Source organism: Typha angustifolia, chromosome 13 (assembly GCF_048772165.1).
Source record: "Typha angustifolia cultivar Huaian chromosome 13, ASM4877216v1, whole genome shotgun sequence".
In the NCBI taxonomy this organism is placed as follows: domain Eukaryota; kingdom Viridiplantae; phylum Streptophyta; class Magnoliopsida; order Poales; family Typhaceae; genus Typha; species Typha angustifolia.
The window spans coordinates 2545158-2562202 of NC_133251.1; the positions used below are offsets into that span (position 1 = coordinate 2545158).

The window sequence follows — 17045 nt, forward strand, 5'->3', positions numbered from 1 at the left end:
CTTCCTATTGTCTTCCTCATTTTTTGGGCATTTATAATTTGTTCCTCATCACATGTGGGATGTTAACTCTAGCTACGGCAAGGATGGGGATAAGTTAAAATTCTTGTGACTATATGTTGACCTGGCCTTTTATGTATGTGTTTTTCTGTACTCATTGAATTGTTTCAGTCCTGTAGGCCATGAATGCACATGATATATGTACTAAAAAGGAACAAAGAAAGTCCTCTGCTTCTTTCTCCTCCTTGTGGATGCAAGAGCTAAGGCTATCTTGTGAAGAATCAAAAAATTTGTACTGCAAAGAGAAGGTTTCTTGTCGTTTCAGTATTTTCAATACTTATGATCAATGAGGGTATAATTATTTGTTTGAAGTAACCATGAGTTTTTGCTATTGCTGCATCACTTCTGCAATCTGAATATACTTATACTGTTTGTTATTGCATCTGGTGGTGTTCTTGACTGTAAAATGACCATGCCGCAATTAGTCGATAACATTGTCATTTATTAGATCTTTGGTGAACTTATAGGGACTTATAACTGAAACTAGTTTTAGTCAATCTTATGTTATGGATGAAGTTTTTCCTTCATGTTACAGAAATGAACCTTATCTGGACAAATGTAACTCAAATTTGAAATCTTGCACATTATAATTAATCTTAGCCTTGTAACCTGATGTGGCCCTAGTTGTTTGGGCAAAGAGTGTGTAGGATGGATGTGGGCTCTTGTGACTAGGTTTGTAGGGGGGACAGTTTTGAAGGTGAGGGTTTCCCTCATGCAGGAATGGTCCTATGATCCTATCTTCTAACAACCTCTTCGTCTCTTCAAAACTATGCCCTAAATGCTGACCCACTGTTCTAAGTTGTCGGCTCAATCGCCCAATAATTATCTCATCACCTAATTATTGGACCACATATTCTGTGTCTTTGACTAATCTACTATTCATAACAAATATATTACCGTTCCATTATAGTTTACAAACTCTGTCAAAATTAGTACAATTTTTGCTACACAAATAATCATGTAGATCTTTTTTTTTATTAAAAAAAAGTATCCAATCGGTTTATAAAGTCGATCTTTCCATCAGTTATTTCTATTACTTTAGGGTAATTCTCTTCTTTAGAATAATAAAGCACTTTCACTAATACACATTCTCTTCTTAAATATATTCTTGTATAAATAGTTGTCTCAGCTTTCCAAAAACAACGGATAGCTTTTTGCACCGTCGCCGGCGGCTCTTCCTCTTTTCCTTTTTCTTTCTCTAGTTTCCCTACCTGCTTGCAGTCCACCCATGTAGCCGTCCACCTCGCTCTCAGTCCCCATCCAGTATCGTCGCCTTAGCCTTGCTCGCAGTATTCAACGTTGCCTTCCTTCTTCTTCGCGCCTACGCCGCCAACATAAAGCTTGCTCGCTTGATTTGCCATCCTCCTCGTTGCTGCTCGTGCACAACCGCCGTCCTTGTCGCATGCCGGACTGGTATCCTAGCTCTGTTCGGTCTCAAGGATACCCACCTACCATGGACTAGTCCTTCGCCCCCTTTGTTGTCTGGTTTCATCTGTTTATGTATGTATGCCTATCAACGATGGCCCGTGCCGATCACCGGCCAGCATAGCAAGTGCCGACCGTGTCGTAAGAGAATGAGAGAAAGAGATACTCACTTTTGCCATTATAATCGCCATCGTCGTTGCTCGCCGATCGCCACCCACTGGATTCAGATTCAAACCCACAACTTAAGTTTTTAACCCACCTCTCTCTCTGGCACAAAATGGGCGACAAGTGGCGAGTGGCTGACGACGATCGGTGATTGGAGATGAGGTCAATAGTGAGCAACGATGCATTAGGCTGGATGCCGTGCGACACTCTTGTGCCACATACCGGTACACCGTCGGCACGCCCTGTGCCGATCAGCACGGCCTTACTTGCTAATATGATATTTATATTCATAGGTGCAGGCTGTGTTTGGATGAAATCACCAGATTCCCTTTGCCCTCGTCCACCCGCTGAATCTGTTTTATTTTCGGTTTGGTTTCTGCAAAGTTTATGTGTAACGAGCCTTCTAACGATTTCCTTAATATAATTTAGTATATTTTAGCCAAGTGTATAACTTATATCTAGAGTTATAACCATATTTCTCTTTTCCTTATGTATCAAGTTATAATTGATGTGAGCCTAATAATAGTATCAGTCTACAAAATTTGGGTTTTACTTAATTCAAACTTGAAATCCTCAACTTTGAGTTGAATCAAGCCTGACTTAACTCGTTCCAAAGACAAGCCAACTTTGCCGAACTCGATTTAGACTCAGTACTGAACTCGAAGTGAAATTAAACAAGCCAAGCTTGATGTTTCTAAATTCAGTTTTCAAACCGGAGCACCATTCGTCGAATGTAGGAGTCAAATATTCCTACCGTAATAGGAGAAAGGTGTACACGTTGTAAAAATTACGATCATGCTCGAAATTGGATATTAACGGCGGACATGATCATTGTTGTCTGATGAATGATGATGCGCATCGAACCGGTGAACCGTGAACGTACTCAAGCCAACTGAACCAGTCCGGTCCGGTTCGAGTCAGGTAAGTTGGACGCAGGAGGGTGGGAAGAGAGAGAAAGAGAGAGACGCGGGCGCCAACTCCTAAATCTGGCGGCGCGCGAAACGGGCGTCCAACCATTTCTCCCCACTCCTTTGCCAGCTCTTCCTCCTGATTGCTCCACAAATAAAAATAACTACAATAATAACGACAACTCTAGAGAGGAAAAGGAGACACCTTTCGAGAGAGATTCGAGATCTAGGGTTTCTCCACCATCGCCGTCGCACTCGATCTGGTCCTCAGGCGTCCTTCTTCGGTAAATGATCTCGTTTTCTTGACCAAAAACTCGTTCTTTTGTTCTATTCACCTATCTTGTTGTTTGGTTTATAGAGTTTTTGATCTATTGTCTTTGACCTGGAACTGCATGCGATATGTAATGTTAGGGCACCATCGCTCATTTTGGCCAATCTCACAGGTGAATGTGGAAAACTACGCAAATTAATTTGAGTTGCAGATGTTGTTTCGTTTTCTATTGGCTGCATTGTATTCCTTTCCCGGGGACCAATTTGAGTATTGGAATGTATAGAAAAGGTGACATATGGCACGAAAAGAAAATCTAATGTGCAGAAGACCTACCTCTAATCGTGGTCCAGATACAATTAATCTTGTTTCGGAATTCCTTTTTAGAACATTCACGATGAACCAATTTCTGCCTCCTTTCCATGTGCTTTAGCCTTTAGGTGATCCCAGATTTATTGGGCCTTTTAGTTTCTTCATGTAGACTCGCATATGATTGTGTACCAATGTCTTGCTGGGTTCATATTACATACTAATTAGCTGCAGATGTTGTCCTTTTTGGTGTACAATCAATTTCATTTTATTTGGTGTATAACTGTTTGCTACTTTCACTACATCTCATTATGGAATACTTCATTTTGTATCTCAGATATAAGAAATGGCAGATGGTGAGGATATCCAGCCTCTCGTGTGTGACAATGGGACTGGAATGGTCAAGGTACATACAACTGTTCAAACTTATTAGACCAGTTGTCTTAATTGGTTAAAAACCGTTTAATCTCTCAACACAGTTTACTGGAACTAACATTTGAGAATTGATCTCTTATGTATTGTCTGAAAAGTTGTGTTTGGCTGCACCACTTATTTCCCCATTTTTGGCTGCTCTGCACCATCCATAGTGTCGCAACACAAGTTCTTGTCTTGTTATCTGTATCTCTACAAGGCAGCAAAAACTTGAGAGACGAAGAGTATTTAACTCTTCGGCCCAAGTTGCTATGCATACAGTTGTTTTTCAATTTGTTGCAATACCAGTCAAGTTCTTGCAACTTGTGAGGTGTTGGAGATTGTTTGGAAGAATTATCTTAATTCAGCTTGTTAGCTTACTAAATTTAATTTCCTTCTAAGGCTGGATTCGCTGGAGATGATGCTCCAAGAGCTGTTTTCCCTAGCATTGTGGGTCGCCCACGTCACACGGGAGTGATGGTTGGAATGGGCCAGAAAGATGCATATGTTGGGGATGAAGCTCAATCAAAACGTGGTATTTTAACTCTGAAGTACCCAATTGAGCATGGTATTGTGAGCAATTGGGATGACATGGAGAAGATTTGGCATCACACTTTCTACAATGAGCTTCGTGTTGCTCCAGAAGAACACCCTGTTCTGCTTACTGAGGCACCGCTCAACCCCAAGGCAAATCGTGAAAAGATGACTCAAATCATGTTTGAGACCTTCAATGCTCCAGCTATGTATGTTGCTATTCAGGCTGTTTTGTCTCTATATGCTAGTGGCCGCACAACTGGTAAGGAAATCTTTATCTGTCTGCATATTCTTTTGCTCAACTAGCAAACTGTTTATGTCTACCTGTTATATCTTATTCCCGTGCAACATTGTACTTTTAAGAACTTAAATCTGTCCTGATAAAATTTAATATAAAAGCTTTAGATAATCTTGACAGTCTAAGATAATGTCCTTGTGCTAATATAGTGGCCTACCAGAATGCTTACTTTTGTTTCTTGATGAATTATTCAACTTCAGGTATTGCTTCCTCATAGCCTTTGTTCATGATTACCCCTTTATATATATCATTATCTGATTACTTTATTTCTTAGATGAATCTTTCATTTTTATGGGTTTCAGCATTTAAATTTCTTGTTAAGCAAGTTTGCGAGCTTACAGAACTTGCATCCTAAATTTATCATCGTATCTTTAGGCTGATAATCTTGACTTTCCTATATGATGCTGCATAAACCAAGTTTGAATTGTAGAACTTTACTGAGGTGACTTTTGAAGGCATATGAGCGGAAGCATTAATGACATAATTTTTTTCAGATTACCTACAATTTGTGATTTGGCAATTTTAATTGGATGTGAGTATTAGCATACCTGATTTATTGAGAAAATCAACTATCTTGATTTAAGTAATGTGTTGGATCTACTAGAAGTTTAGTCCATTATAGATGCAGCAGTTTGTGCATCATGTTGGTTCTACATGATCATATTATTTACAGTTTGATCATGCCTGATTTGCTGTTTTATATAGGTATCGTGCTGGACTCTGGTGATGGTGTTAGTCACACTGTACCTATTTATGAAGGATATGCTCTCCCACATGCAATACTTCGTCTAGATCTAGCAGGTCGTGACCTGACCGATGCTCTCATGAAAATCCTGACGGAGCGTGGTTACTCCTTTACTACCACAGCAGAGCGTGAAATTGTAAGAGACATGAAGGAGAAACTAGCCTACATCGCTCTCGACTATGAGCAAGAGTTGGAGACAGCAAAGACCAGCTCATCTGTGGAGAAGAGCTACGAGTTGCCCGATGGACAAGTGATCACAATTGGTGCTGAACGGTTCCGTTGCCCAGAGGTTCTCTTCCAGCCATCAATGATTGGAATGGAAGCTGCAGGGATACATGAGACCACATACAACTCCATCATGAAGTGCGATGTAGATATAAGGAAGGACTTGTACGGCAACATTGTATTGAGTGGTGGTTCCACCATGTTCCCAGGTATTGCTGACAGGATGAGCAAGGAGATAACAGCACTGGCGCCTAGCAGCATGAAGATTAAGGTGGTGGCACCTCCGGAAAGGAAGTACAGTGTCTGGATTGGAGGATCCATCTTGGCATCCCTTAGCACTTTCCAGCAGGTGAGACTAACTGAATGAATTATGCATATGCTCATATCCAACCTCATATTTCCATAAGAACATAGGTAGACAGGTGAATAATGAAGAAATATTACACGAACAAAGTAATATGGCAGTTTGGAGATGCTTCATTTATGTGCATTTCTATTTTCTTTCTAATTATAAAGGAATTTTTTTGTCCATGGCAGATGTGGATTGCAAAGGCAGAGTACGATGAGTCTGGCCCATCGATCGTGCACAGGAAATGCTTCTAATATGGTTGTATTGGGGAGTAGCAGGAAGATGGGAATGCTTACATTCCTGGCGATGGGGCTGGCTCTCTTTCCTTCTAAATATGTTTTGCAATTCATGGACATCAAGAATATTGGTCTTCCTCAAAAAAACATGCAACTGATGAACTTTCTTCCGCGATGTTATTTCCTCCTCCGCAAAGATGGTGAGACCTTGTGATCCTTGGGCTGCCAAATTATGGTGATTTTTGTTGTGTTCTTACTGAGTCTTTCTACAATAAGGCTAGTATTTCACGACGGAGCTTGTTTCCTATGATTTTATTTCCAGTAAACTTTGTTCTTGCCTAGTTCTCTTAGGAACTTCCCCTTTTGCTTGTTGTATCTGTTAGATATTCTTGTTTTCTAATTATTGAGATCAGTGTTCTGATCTGTCAAGGCAGTATGAATTAAAAGAATGGTGCTTGGAATTTATGTTACTTCATAGAAAGTTCTTATCATCTTATCGAAGAGTGAAAAAAGAAAAGCAGAAATGAAGTCACTCACTCATTGCTCTCCATAGAAACCCATTAATTTAAGTAAGTTCTGTATGTTTCTCTGAATTCTTTCTGATGGATTTGTAGAAGAATCAAACATGAGAGAGTGAGTTAGAACAAAGCTTGGTACTGCTTAATCTTGTCCGCGCGCACTTGTTAACCAACAAGTTAGCTACTAGTTAAGTAAATGCCCAAATCACAAGACACAAAAGCAAAATAGTATGAACCTTGAATATTCTCTCTTTGCAGGTAAGATGTTGATAAGAAGAAAGGGATAGTTGCAATTGTCACCATTGACTAATCTACAGATCACTCTCAGTCGTTATCGATTAATCTACACAGGATTGCAGGTGGGGGGGGTGGTTGGTTGTAGTTCCTTTTCACATGACATATGCTTCTATGCTAGATTGTGATCCAAACAGTAAAACTTTTCCTAATGCGACTAAATTCGTGAAGTGGTATTCTCCAAGTACTGTTTTGGCAGCTGGTGCTTCCCTAAGTAAACGCTACAATTTCACCTGGAAACTAGAAGAATCTCAAGCAGTTTTTGTTTTCTTTTTCCACAGTGGGACTCTTTTTTTGCATTCTCCCTTTGATAAATATAATTACGGCAAATTACAGTTTGTTTATCCGACTTTAATTTCCCCCCATTTTTTTTTTTTTTGATTTGTTTGTAATCAAATCTCTTAGTCTGCACTAGTTTTAACGGTTAGATAGATTTTCTATCCAAAAATAACAATCAATGTTGTTCAGTAATATCAACATCTTTCATCATAAGTAAGTTGCTACTTTTTCCATCCTCAAATTAGACAATATTTTTGTAAAATTAATTAAATCCTTTAAATACGTCAAATACATATTTGCGTTAATTAACAGTCGAAATTTAGTGTAAGCCAAGGAGACATGAAGTAAGGTGAAAATTGGGATGTTTTCACCTACTAACACATCAAGAATGGGGAAAAAAACATTCCACCTTCTAGAGAGTTTTTGAGCTCCCTAGTTATTTTAAAACTTCAGAAATGAGACTAAATATGTTTGCAAGTCATTAATAACTTTTAAATATAAGTCAGTGACTGAATCAATAACTTATATGGAAATTTTAAATCTCTTGGAAAAATTTTATATATAAGAATTTCTCTCTAACAATTATTTTTTAAGGATTTAAATAAATATTTTGGGAGGGCTACTTTGGTGAAAAACTCTAACATTCTAATCTTTAAAGATTAGTAAACGGTGCGCATTAATTAATTCTAAACAAACAAGATGCAATCCAGGAGCACACAATGTTCAATGCACATGGTTTGCTGAGAGACCCACGTACGGATCAATCAAGGTGACTCTGATGAGAAAGCTGATGGAATTTGTGCTGGAAATAAAGCCTTTGGGGTTGGTAGTGGAGAGAATTCTAAAGCTTACACTGATTCTTCTATCACAAACCAAATCCCAAACTGGAGAACAAGAGATCCAAGGCACAAAGAGATCTTTTAGAGCAGGAGTATATTGATCACCTCTGAGAGGTTGATACGATTTCTGGGACTAAGGCTGGTGCTTTAAAAGTTGAAACCTTGTCTTGTGGGTGGCATTTGGTGTCCCAGTTAATCTATTGGCATGAACTTTGTACAGGCATGCAAGTGGAATCCAATGATACATCAATCAACACAACAAGGGACCCCTACTTGCAAGACCCTCTTCCCTCATGTGATCTGTCTAGGAGAGAGTAGAAAATTTCAAGGGGTCCGGGGTTTCGCTAGCTGTTACTTTTGTAAGTTTGAAGCAATGGTTTCTTCATCCATGGAGTAATCTAACTAATTACAAAACGAGAACAATTAATATTAGGAACTGTTTGCATAGATTATTATTTTTCCTTCTTTTTGGCATTATATGTATTTGCATATATGTCTTTCAATTCTCCAAATGCTTGGCTTTTGCATGGTATCATTCGAAGCAAACTAATCGTCGTTCATTTCTTTCAATTAAAGGCATCTGGATCTTTTGGCTTGTTGAAAAGTAATTTGAAGTGAATCCATGCAAAATTATGAGTTTTGAAAAGTATACATGTAATACAAAATTTAGAAAGGTGTACGATCGAGCAGATTAAATGATGAACTTACCCATTTGTATATAGTTTAACATTAGTTAAATGAATATTACTACTGTCTTGATTCTAATGTACAAAAAGAATTCTTTGATACTGTTTTCCCCCTTTAATTTCATCCTTAATAAGGGACTATGCCTTGCTATTGTCCAAACTCCAAAGAGTAGTAGTGGCATCAAAGGACAAGCTCCAATACCCCTCTTGCAAAGAAAGGCCAACAAATTGGTGATAGGATTAGCTCATGCAAGAATCAATAAGGATCACATGGAAGTGTGTGAAATGTAATTGGGAGGAGGCAAGAAGAGACACCTGAAATGCTGAAACATTCTGGGCTCCACTAAGTTATGTCTCGTTCAAAGTTGGCAGTCCAATATGGTGTATATATATATATATATATATATATATATATATACTTATATATTTTATTTATTCATGGAAATATTGAGTCAGTACAGTAATTCCATTGAAGGCCAACAGTCGTCTCTTGGCTCCCATGGGCATAGCATACACGTTTGCATGCTAAGTCAATAGTGCCATGGTTGTTGTATTGCTGTTGATGCTGATGGGTCACCATGCATGCATGTCACAATTATGGTAATTGGCCATGAGAATAGAGTTCCATCATGCTCTTCTACGATGTGGCCCTATCTCAATCCTGCATCACTTCTCTCTCTCTCTCTCTCTCTCTCTCTCTCTCTCTCTCTCTCTCTCTCTCTCTCTCTCTCTCTCTATATATATATATATATATATATATAATTTTTAGGCAGCTCTAAGATGATACGATGTCATCCATTTTTTTTATAACTACGGAAGTTCGTAAGTTATATTTCTTAATCATGAGGTTGGACAACTAGACTAATCTTTATCAAAACACCATGCACTACGTGTAATATTCATCCTTGCAAGAAATTAATCTTAGATACCTAACTTATTTAGCTTACACACTCTAATCAATTGAAGAAAGGCAAGCTAAAAAGAAAACTCTAAAACCCCAAACCTTTTATCTTGTCGACTAGTTGCCTTCACTTTTGCCATGCAGTAATGAAAAGAAAAAGCTGGTGCACAGAACGCATGTGCAACAGTAAGAGATGGACATAAACACACACACACATACACACACGGAGAGAGAGAGAGAGTGCGAGAGAGTGAGAGAGAGAAGAGAGAATTTCTTCTCAATATTCCTCCCTAATCCCTCTCGCTGCAGTTGCCAGGCGATGAGAGACAATTCCTTCTCACTCCTCTCTTTTACGGGTATAAACCCTATATATGATTAGGAATTTCCTTCCTACACTTGGAATTTTTTTTCCAGCCAATCGAAACTTTTCCAAGTATTTATGGATGCAGGAACTTCCTACAGTTTATTCTGGAGATGGCCTGGAGCTAATTGTAGGATGTGAGAGCACATAGGAAGGCGAGGAAGGAGACCTGCTACCTGGGGCCCCACTTTGATCGGACCCTTCTTAGAAGCCATGAGAAGATCAAGAAAATTAAAGTGGAAAATTGAGGAGCAAAGGAAAGCACAAGAGATTAAGCACTGGTGGTCATATATATATATATATATATATATATATATATATATGACCATCATAAGGCCATCATGGCTGCTCTTTTGTGTCAGGAAAAGGAGGGGAGGTAGAGTAGTAGCAACTCAATCATACAACAATTGATTACAATATCATCACCTCAATCCCCTCCCCCCCATTGCTATCTTTTACTGCATGGTGTTGTTGCTGTTCCTAGTGTTGATAGATCATTGAGCTTTTTGACCATCTACGAGGTCTAAGGTCTGGTCACTGGTTGGCACGTGGCAGATGGTAACTGGTGTCAAGGAGAAGGGCTGGGAGGAGAAAGATGGATTTTTATTTACAAAAGAAATTAAAAGAAGAGAAAATCCCATCTCTTGTCACTTCATGCTGTTCTTTACTAGGATCGATAGGCTACCTCATCGATATAATTAATTTAAACACGAAGTTGGTAGCATTAGAAACCTTTACACTGCTTCCCTTGGGCTGCATCAGGTGCAATTATGATTCAGGTTCTAATGGGGGTAAAACTCTAGTGTTCTATCCTTTTTGGCTTTCACTTTTAACTTGTTTAATTTAAATATACATATAATTCAATTCCAAAGTAGGTTATATATGTATATGTGTGTGTGTGTGCGTGCGTGTGTGTATATAAAAGAAAATTTGCTTGAATAAAAAATAATAAGATGGTTTCAATACAACTACTCATTATTTTATTACTGACCTTGTTATGGTTTCAAAAAGAGACTGTGTGCATTCTAGCATCAATTATAATCTAAGTCTCCATTATTTTATTTCTTTCCAACTACTGCACTTAATAATAGAAATTTCCTAATAGTTTATCTCATAATACACCATTCTTAAAACAATTTTTGTAACTTCTGTTTTGTTAGATCATATAGGATTAAAAATGGTCATTCTATAATAGCTTAAGCCTACAAAGAAGATAGTGAGTTATTATGTATAACATACCAAGAGGTACTTCTATATCAATAAAAATATAGAACCACTATTTTGATTCAAATCCACATGAAATTAAAATATCTAGAGTCCAAAAGGTTCTCTAATAACTTAGACAAGATGGACATGGAAACTATTCGAACCCCATAAATGCACCCTGTATAGGGGTCAGGTGACAAAGAGAAGCTATGAGTTGTGTTATTTATTCCACTAGTCTACACAAAACATGGGTTAGAATTAAGTAATAATACCCAGCCTCTGCCTTGCAATTTATTTATTCCTATCTTTTTGAGTTTATGCTGTAGGGTGGCCTGTAACCTTGAGCTTAAAAGTCTAGGGTTTTGGGAATGAGAGCTTAAGGCAGTGACAGTGGCAATTCAATGATCTCTCAAAGCGTACTACAAAGCATGCTTACTTGCCCTAGTTAGAGGCATTCAAGAGCTTAAATGTACTTCTTAATATTAAAAGCCTTTACTTAATCTCTTGATGCAGCCTTGGGGTTTGGAGATCTGCTCACATGGAAGGAAGGAAGGAAGGAAGGAAGGAAGAGGAGAGTCAACTAGGTGTTGTAGAGAGAGAGATATGAACATGTGGAGATGACATAATAATGCTAGACAAGATTGGAAGGAATATTTGGGAGTATGAAAAGAGAATTAGAAGACAGGACTCTGGATTTAGCGTTTATTCTAATGACTATGATTAAATTATCATCAACACATAGAAGCCCAAACAGCACTCTTTTGGCTGGTCAAAGAAGCTATGGCCCTTAGGCACCTGACAACCCTAAATGTAATATAAGGAGCACAAGCCCTTTTCAGATAAGGTCATCAAATCTTGTATTTTGCGTGTTAATTTCTTCAAAAACAATTGCTGCGAAGAAAGAAGTATATAACTAGATAAAATTCAGCTACTGGAATTTTATGGACATAACTCAGTTCCTCTCTCTCTCATTCTCTCTCTCTCTCTGGTGTCTGTAGCGTGGACACCTACATCAAAGTGCCCAGTTTCCAGTAGGGAGATGGAAATGGAAATTGGATCAGGTCAATAAGTGGACTCTGTTTGATGAAAATGGCGTAAGTGCGAGAGAGATGCCAAAGTTGTTCAGAGAACCCAAAGGGCATTGGAATCCCCACACACATCCAATCCAATTTATGGCATGGGCTCTTTAAAAGAGGAAGAAAGGATGAGACGAGATAGATAGAGAGAGAGAGAGAGTATATAGTTTTGCAACCCGATATTTCCGGGCATAAGGCCCCCGTTTCTCTCTCTGTCTCTCTTTTTTATCTCTTTCTTTCTCCAGTGTCATTTCCTCATACACACACACACACACTCTCTCTCTTTCTCTCTCTGCCCCTCAAGGAAGACTTACACTCATATTGAGATATCCTACTTTTCTTCAAATTTTTTTTGGTCTTCCATTCAATCATATATTATGAACTAACCAAGACAACAAAAAAGTACTCTAATTTATTTCCACCGTCTCTCTCTCTCTCTCTCTCCTCTTTTTCCCACACCACATCCTTTCTTCTGGTCATAAGGATCATAAAAACCTAGTCGACTTTGCGAAGAGACCAAGTAGCAAAGTAGAGAAATTGACAGAGAATTTTTTTTTTAGTGCTAGTATCCATGGAAGCCACCTCGGCGCCGTCCCCCGACCTCTCCCTCCACATCAGCCCTCCGAGCAGCGCTCAGCCTTCTTCGATCCCCGGCACCGCTTCTCTCTCCACCGACAGCGATGTCGGCCGCCATGGCATGTGGCGGCAAATGGATGCCATCAATTCCCACGTCGGCGGCTCCTCCCGCGCCTACGCGGATCTTTCCCTCTCGCACTCGTCGCCTCCTCCAATGGTACTTCGTCTCCGATCCACGCACACTACTGGGTCATTGTCAGAAGCCTCACCGGAGGTGTCCAGACCCATCAAAGGGATCCCAATTTACAACAACGCTCTACTCCCCAACATGGGGTTCTTCAACCAAGTTAGGTTCTCGTCCTCTTCGTCGTCTTCCTCTAACGGGTTGTGCCCGGAGTCCTCCAAGAACTATAACCATCACCATTTAAGCCACTATAACCATCACCACCGCCACCACCATCAGTATGGGATTGGATCAAGGGTCATGTCGAAGCTACCGGGGAAGCGGAGCATCCGGGCGCCGAGAATGCGGTGGACTAGCACGCTCCACGCGCGCTTCGTCCACGCTGTCGAGCTCCTCGGGGGTCATGAGAGTATGAGAATAATAAGCTCTATGCGTACGTTCAGATTTGTTTGGTTTCTTTTAGTTAATTAAAATTTTGTGATGTATTGTTTGGTGTTTTAGGAGCTACTCCGAAGTCAGTTCTTGAGCTTATGGATGTTAAAGATCTCACTCTAGCTCATGTCAAGAGCCATTTGCAGGTAATATTTTGCATTGTCCTTTTGCTTCTTCTTCTTCTTCTACTTCTTCTTCTCTTTCTCTTAGGATTCTATAGATCCTCTTCTTTTCTCTCTCTTGGTATTGCAGCCAATGGTTGCAGTGACCGATGAATGAATGACTAACTGAATCAGTGAGTAGATAAAAGTGCTTCTCTTAGACAAAAGACTGCCATTATAAGTAAGAGCCATCATTTCACGATAATACATCTCTTACACAAACCACACCAGAAGCATCAACCTTGTCTGTAATGGGGAAAGCAAGCAGACTCCCAAAAAGAAAGAACATAATTTGATTGAAGTAATGGTTATTTTCTCCATATCTTTTCTAGGACGCTTAGCTCAGCTCAGCTCGCTTCACTTCACTTCTTCCTTTTTTTCTCCATTTACTTTCTTTTCTCTCTCTCTCTCTCTCTCTCTCTCTCTCTCTCTCTCTCTCTCTCTCTCTCTCTCTCTCTCTCTCTCTCTTTCTACCACTTACTTATGTTTGCTTCTTCCTACTTTTGCTAGATGTATAGAACTGTGAAGACCACTGACAGCAAACCTTTAGCCTCCTCAGGTAATTCACATTGCTTAATTAGCCTTCTATTCTCTCATTAACTCTCTTCCTTGTCTCACTTAGCATCTTCAAGACAGAGAATCAGATAAGAAGATCACTAACTTCGCATTAAAATTCGTAGGGCAATCCGACGGATCCGGCGAAGAAGATATCGCCTCCGCGAGCGTCGATCTCAACATGGGACGGTTCATTGAGCAGAGAGTCTCAGATGGCTCAAATCTACCAAATGATATGGACTACATTCCAACCACTAGTAACAAAGGGACCAGCTGGAGCAGCTCGTCAAGGTAAACGCACCCTTTTCTCCTTTCCATGTAATCTTTCAGCAGAGGTGTACTTTAACTTTTTGCAAGGGATTAGGCTTTGGTTAGTGGATTGACCAGCATACTACTTCGGTATGTCAGCTTTTGTTTCTGTTTCGCTCATCCTCTATCTATTTGAGATTTCAAGGGAAGATATGGTGTTCAACTTAACGTCTAAGGAAAGGAAAAAGTAAACTAGTAAAATCAAACATTCTGACACTATGGATTACATCTATGTAGTATTTGTATTGAGATTATTCTTTGCATAAGAACCCGACTTAGTAGGCTGTCTTAAAAGCTAAAGTATGAGAACAATCACACATTTCTCTCGTTTATTGGATAACAGGACGGTGATATGATGTATGGTTTTTGGGTTTTACCTTGTATCTCGATCTTCTCCTTGGGTGGATTATTTTATCCTTACTCATCAATACATGGCTCTGACTCCAGTTTCGTGTGTTGACCTGACATGCCCTGATACCTAGAAATATGTTTGTCTTTATTGCTCTCTCTTTTTCTTCCTTGCTTTTATTTCTCTCAGCCAGAAGTAGCAGCTTCTTTTCTTTCCTTTTCCTGTTTACCTTTTCTTTTCATCTCTCTTATCTAAGTCCTACATCTTTTAGGGGCCATGTGACTGAAAAGAATAGAGTATTCTTGCTCAACATAAGAATGATAGGTTTTTGCATGTCTGAGTTTTGATTGCTAGCTGAGTAAAATTTATCTGTTAAATGAAGCAGAACAGTTAATAAATATAATATAAAGGGAATGTGCAAAATTCAATAAGTTGTAATGCAAGTATTATATTTCTTTATACTGCAAGCATTGACATTTTCTAATATGAAGCTTCTAAAGGAATATCAAGAAAAGATGATTCAGCATATGTTTTAGTTTTAGTGTATTATACTAACACCAAGTACTGATAGATGTTGAGCTGCTCACTGACTCACTATATTCAATCTATAGAATCAGTTTTCTCTTGTTACATAGACATGACTATACTTATCAAACAATAGGTACATCCAAAATTATAAAGTTGTATGTTGGGCAAACTGTCATTCTCATGATAATATATTTTGAGGAAAATTTAATAATATTGTCTGGATGGATCAATTTAAAATAAATTAAGAAATTACAATCTTAGCAAATCTTGCAGTTGAGAGATGTACCAAATGCAGATTGGAGATTAGGTTTGTTATTACTTCCATAATGATAAATTCAGAAAATACGTACGAACTATTTTCTTTAAGCATACAGACTCCAGCCATTTGTTATTTGCTATTGATCGTGTTATATAAACTTTACATATAGAGGATTGAAGTCAGATCGACTATGATCAGAATTCTTCAACTCTTTTGAAGCCTTCTCATCTCGTTCAGAAAAAGGATTGGAAGTCGAAAATGATGACTATATGAACTTCCATGCCATCTTTCTTGATTACTATTATCAATTCTTTTCTGTCAATGTTTTATTTCGAGCTTGCGATATAAGAATTTTTGGAAATCCTCCTACCATCTAAGGACAAAATATACTTATCCCACAACTGCTGATAATTAATATAAGAAAATTCATGCTTTCTTTATCTTCCAAAATCATCAATAGTACTTCATGACACTAACACTTCTCTATAAAAATTATAATTCCAGCAGCATCCCATGGCGACAAACAAATCCATGTGACGTTGATCGGCAAGCACAAAATGGATTCTCACCTCAGCTCAAGGTATCAAACCTCTCTCTCTCTCATTCTGTGATTAGAACATACATTCCTTTCTGCTGATATTAGTATATATATGCTAATGTATCCATGCCGGCCTTCGGTTTATCGCAGAACATGGAAGGTTCTCAATTACTTAATCACGAGCTCAGAAGCCCTAGTTTGGAGTTCACGTTAGGGAGGCCTGACTGGCACAGCACAGACCATGACTGATGCTCATGCCTTTCACTTGCTTCTTGTCCATAGCAAAGGTACGTATCAACTGAAGAAGGTGAAGGAAGGAATATTGTCCATGGAAAACGAATACTACAATGGACCAACTAAGTCTCTTGAAATGGGCACGCATCCATCTCTTTTCCTTCAGCTTCAACTGCAGTGTTTTAGTGGGGAGTGTGGATTGGCTAAAGTTGGAAGCTGTGGTCATTGGTGTAATTTGCTCTTTGCAACCGGAAAGTTGGAGAGAAGTAAAACGAAATGTGTTACCAATTATTCAATAGTTCCCAACTACAATTTTAGTTTTTCAAATGTACATTAGTTACACTAGCATATAATTCTTTTTGTAGCCACCTCATGACTAAAGTAGTTTGGAAAAATCACACTGTTCGTAAGCTAATCATACGATAGATAAAAGAAAGCTAATCATTTTCAATATATAATTTGAACAACATATAAATACTCTAGTGAAATTGCCTACGAAATATCAACCCGGCATTTTTGAAAGAATAAAAAGCTATTGAGTTTTTTTTTTTTTACATTTAAGGAAGCCTAGATGAGATCAACAAATGTGACTGGAAATATTAGCCCCTGAGATGGACAAGAGAAACCAAACAGGATTCAAGGTAAGGAGCTTTCAATGTAGTCAGACGTTGTCTACGGAGTATTTCCATCATCCCTCTTTTTCTTTGTCGGAGATAAATGATGAACTCAATAGACTTAGAGAGAGAACAATAAATGGGCATTGATGATTTTGTAATCCATTGGTGTATGATTGAGTTCTTTCGTCTGACATGAAAAAGAGGCACGAGAGC

General features: G+C 38.7%; 2 protein-coding genes across 5 annotated transcripts; both read left to right on the forward strand.

Annotated features, from left to right (window-relative positions):
* The first annotated feature begins 154 nt into the window (after nucleotides 1–154).
* LOC140772846 (actin) lies at nucleotides 155–6379 on the forward strand. Of its 3 annotated transcripts, none has more exons than XM_073115064.1 (5): nucleotides 155–305; nucleotides 3470–3538; nucleotides 3946–4339; nucleotides 5081–5694; nucleotides 5883–6379. In XM_073115064.1, exons 2-5 carry the CDS (start codon nucleotides 3479–3481, stop codon nucleotides 5946–5948), a joined length of 1134 nt encoding a protein of 377 aa, XP_072971165.1. In that variant the 5' UTR covers nucleotides 155–305; nucleotides 3470–3478; the 3' UTR covers nucleotides 5949–6379. The 3 variants fall into 3 exon arrangements, with proteins under 3 accessions (XP_072971165.1, XP_072971163.1, XP_072971164.1); XM_073115062.1 differs by lacking the exon at nucleotides 155–305 and adding an exon at nucleotides 2635–2839; XM_073115063.1 differs by lacking the exon at nucleotides 155–305 and adding an exon at nucleotides 2927–2998.
* A 5912-nt stretch (nucleotides 6380–12291) lies between these two features.
* Nucleotides 12292–16570, forward strand: LOC140774353 (probable transcription factor RL9). 2 transcript variants are annotated; one of them, XM_073117316.1, is made up of 6 exons: nucleotides 12292–13259; nucleotides 13352–13428; nucleotides 13954–14002; nucleotides 14124–14289; nucleotides 15951–16023; nucleotides 16132–16570. In XM_073117316.1, the coding sequence occupies exons 1-6, from the start codon at nucleotides 12662–12664 to the stop codon at nucleotides 16228–16230; spliced, it is 1062 nt and encodes a 353-aa protein (XP_072973417.1). In that variant the 5' UTR covers nucleotides 12292–12661; the 3' UTR covers nucleotides 16231–16570. The 2 variants fall into 2 exon arrangements, with proteins under 2 accessions (XP_072973417.1, XP_072973416.1); XM_073117315.1 differs by having other exon boundaries at nucleotides 12293–13259; nucleotides 15948–16023; nucleotides 16132–16569.
* Nucleotides 16571–17045: the final 475 nt, after the last annotated feature.

Coding starts and splice junctions, on each gene's coding strand:
- LOC140772846 (XM_073115064.1), top strand. CDS start 3,479: ATGGCAGATGGTGAGGATATCCAGCCTCTCGTGTGTGACAATGGGACT. Junction 4,340..5,080: donor TGCTAGTGGCCGCACAACTG/GTAAGGAAATCT, acceptor TGTTTTATATAG/GTATCGTGCTGGACTCTGGT. Junction 5,695..5,882: donor CCCTTAGCACTTTCCAGCAG/GTGAGACTAACT, acceptor TGTCCATGGCAG/ATGTGGATTGCAAAGGCAGA.
- LOC140774353 (XM_073117315.1), top strand. CDS start 12,662: ATGGAAGCCACCTCGGCGCCGTCCCCCGACCTCTCCCTCCACATCAGC. Junction 13,260..13,351: donor GCTCCTCGGGGGTCATGAGA/GTATGAGAATAA, acceptor TTGGTGTTTTAG/GAGCTACTCCGAAGTCAGTT. Junction 14,290..15,947: donor AGCTGGAGCAGCTCGTCAAG/GTAAACGCACCC, acceptor TTATAATTCCAG/CAGCATCCCATGGCGACAAA.